This window comes from Triticum dicoccoides, chromosome 7A (genome assembly GCF_002162155.2).
Source record: "Triticum dicoccoides isolate Atlit2015 ecotype Zavitan chromosome 7A, WEW_v2.0, whole genome shotgun sequence".
Classification (NCBI taxonomy): domain Eukaryota; kingdom Viridiplantae; phylum Streptophyta; class Magnoliopsida; order Poales; family Poaceae; genus Triticum; species Triticum dicoccoides.
The window spans coordinates 496322599-496325020 of record NC_041392.1 but is presented as its reverse complement, the minus strand read 5'-3'; the positions used below and the strand labels follow the sequence as shown (position 1 = coordinate 496325020).

At 48.1% G+C, this 2422-nt stretch overlaps 1 protein-coding gene across 1 annotated transcript; it reads right to left on the bottom strand.

Annotated features, from left to right (window-relative positions):
* Positions 1–768: 768 nt before the first annotated feature.
* Positions 769–2142, bottom strand: LOC119331354 (uncharacterized protein At2g34460, chloroplastic-like). The gene is made up of 4 exons (XM_037604520.1): positions 1806–2142; positions 1596–1712; positions 1179–1451; positions 769–1075 (listed from the first exon to the last, which is right to left on the bottom strand). Exons 1-4 carry the CDS (start codon positions 2103–2105, stop codon positions 908–910), a joined length of 858 nt encoding a protein of 285 aa, XP_037460417.1. The 5' UTR covers positions 2106–2142; the 3' UTR covers positions 769–907.
* Between the last annotated feature and the right edge of the window lie 280 nt (positions 2143–2422).

The following is a 2422-nucleotide window of genomic DNA, read 5'->3' as shown; positions in this document are numbered from 1 at the left end:
CAAGCATCGGCCTCGAGAATCAAGAACGCTCGACAACAGAAAGGGAAGGGAAGGTCATATACATGCCATAAGAAAGAGAGTTTATTTACTACTCCCTCGATGTATTGTTTCCTTTGTTTGGAGATTGATTACCATCCGTGAGTTAAGGTAAGATTAATGTGATTGAGCGATTTTTCTGAAAATCAATTATTTGTTTTCTAATTAATGTGATTGAGTGATTTAAGGTAAGGTTAATTAATTTAGATTTGATTTTTAAAGATTGTTCATGATTGATTTTACATTACTAAATAACTTGCGTCAGTATGGAAAGTTCTGATCTGTTCAGATTTCTTTTGTTGTGTGAGAGGGTGACGTGAAAATAAACCGATGAAGTGGGGGAAGGAGACGGAAAGAAAAAAAACCCAACAAAGATGGGAGGAGGTGCCCAAAAAAACCATGAAAGATGGGACGAAAAAAAACTGGAAGCGAGACTACCAACTGCTTCATTAGGAATAGAAATATATATTGTGCAATCATGTGGTGGTATTCTAAGATGACACAACACTCTATTCATGTATCTTCTCCCTCCGTCCCAAAATAAGTGTGTCAATCTCAGTACAACTTTGTACTAAAATTAGTACAACGTTGAGACACTTATTTTGGGACAGAAAGAGTACTATTGTGTTGCACGCCCATTTTTTATTTCCAACGTGCAACCAATTTCCAACAATGCGGTCGAGTGGGTTCTCTTTGGCTAAACCAACACGGTAGGTTTTATACGGCAAGAAGTTCCACAGATGAAACATGGTAGGTTTTATGCTTCTGAATTCCATAGATGAACCACGACTTACAAGTTAGAACAACAACAGTTCACTGACGCCGTATTAGGCACATTACTACTAGTCCCTATCTAATCAGGCTCAAGAACTCATTTCTGTTTAATAGAAGCAAACATGTCCTTGAGGGGGCGGCTTGGAGCATCAGCTCGGGTGACAATCTCGACGACCTTGTAGGAAGATTCCTCCGGGCATAACAACGCTTCCACAGCCACTTCTGCAACCTGGTCTCTCGATATGGAGCCCTCGTAGAGAGTGTCCTGCAAATAGTTCACAGATGAACATCTTATGTTGGCTGTATGAGCAACAATCTCTCGAATAAACAAGGTTCCATGGTGAAGAAGTGTGCGTGCTATTGCTTACCTCTGGCTCCATGACAATGTTCCCGGTGGGCGGCTGTTCTGTGAGCCCTCCAGGTCTCACAATGGTGTAATTTATCCCTGATCCCCTGATGTATTTCTCCGCCTGCAGCTTCGCAACGAGCACCAAGCCGAACAGGTTGAGCACGATGTAGGCTGGATTCAGAAGCTGGCCCATCGCGGCCCCGTTCACTAAAATGGAGCTCACGAGCACGAATCTTGTAACTCCAGCCTTTCGGCACGCTTCCACGAGATTCACCGTCCCCAAGTTGTCCACCTGCAGTAGCATGATTTTCAGCTAGCTATCACTTGCAAATTGCAATAGCAAAACTGAACTCTTTACATGGGCACGAGCATGCCGGTCAGAAGTTCAGAACCATCCAGGCAAGAAAGTGAGCTCCTGCTTCGGTTGCAGACAAACCTTCCAGGGAGCGAAGGGGTCAAACGACCGCCGGAAGCCCGTCGCGCAGACGACGGCGTCGACGCCGCGCACGGCCTCGACCAGCTTGTCGGCGCCCTCCGTCACGTCGGCCCTCACCTGCAATTCGACCAGCCGACACGCGTCTCACGGCACAACAACCGGCAGCAGAGGAGTAGGAATGCGACTGTACTCAAGTAAAGATGAACTAACGAGCTGGAGGTTGGGGTCCTGGGGCAGGCTGCCGCGGGCCCTGCCCACGTTCGTCGTGCCGGCGACGACGCCGAAGCCCCTCTCCAGCAGCTTCGCCACGACGCGCTTGCCGGTTTTCCCCGTCGAACCGGCCACGAACACGGTGGTCGTCTTCTTGGCGTCCGGAGCGCTCGCCGACGCCTGGTCCATCGTGGAGGCGGCCGGGCGGGTGACGTGGAGCTTTCGGGTGGTGGGGGAGAGGCGGGTGAGCGCGAGAGGCAGGCGGGGGCGGGCGGTGGTGGCGTGGAAAACACCGGCCATTGGTTATGTGTGGCCTGTGGGTCTGTTCGTTTGAGATGTCTGTACTCTCTAGAACCGTCTTGCTTGTTCGTTTGTGTAGTACACTTTGTTGCAGACAACTAGGGTTTGAGCATTTACAACCGGAGTATGGCAAATCCTGCCCTAAAACGCTGATCGGCTACACTTCAAATTTTCATCCCACACATCTCAATTATAGCAAACCTCAAATATATATAAAAACATGCAACACTAATCGTTCGGCTACTACATCAAGACATGTCATCAGACTAACAAAATTTGATATGTTCTATATACATACTAGCTATGGAGAAAATCAT

What these genes read in the sequence shown, in the direction of transcription:
- LOC119331354 (XM_037604520.1), bottom strand. Translation starts at nt 2,105, where the DNA reads ATGGCCGGTGTTTTCCACGCCACCACCGCCCGCCCCCGCCTGCCTCTC. An exon ending in ACCCCTTCGCTCCCTGGAAG is followed by an intron (nt 1,452 to 1,595) that starts GTTTGTCTGCAA and finishes ATGCTACTGCAG; the next exon opens with GTGGACAACTTGGGGACGGT. An exon ending in ACATTGTCATGGAGCCAGAG is followed by an intron (nt 1,076 to 1,178) that starts GTAAGCAATAGC and finishes AACTATTTGCAG; the next exon opens with GACACTCTCTACGAGGGCTC.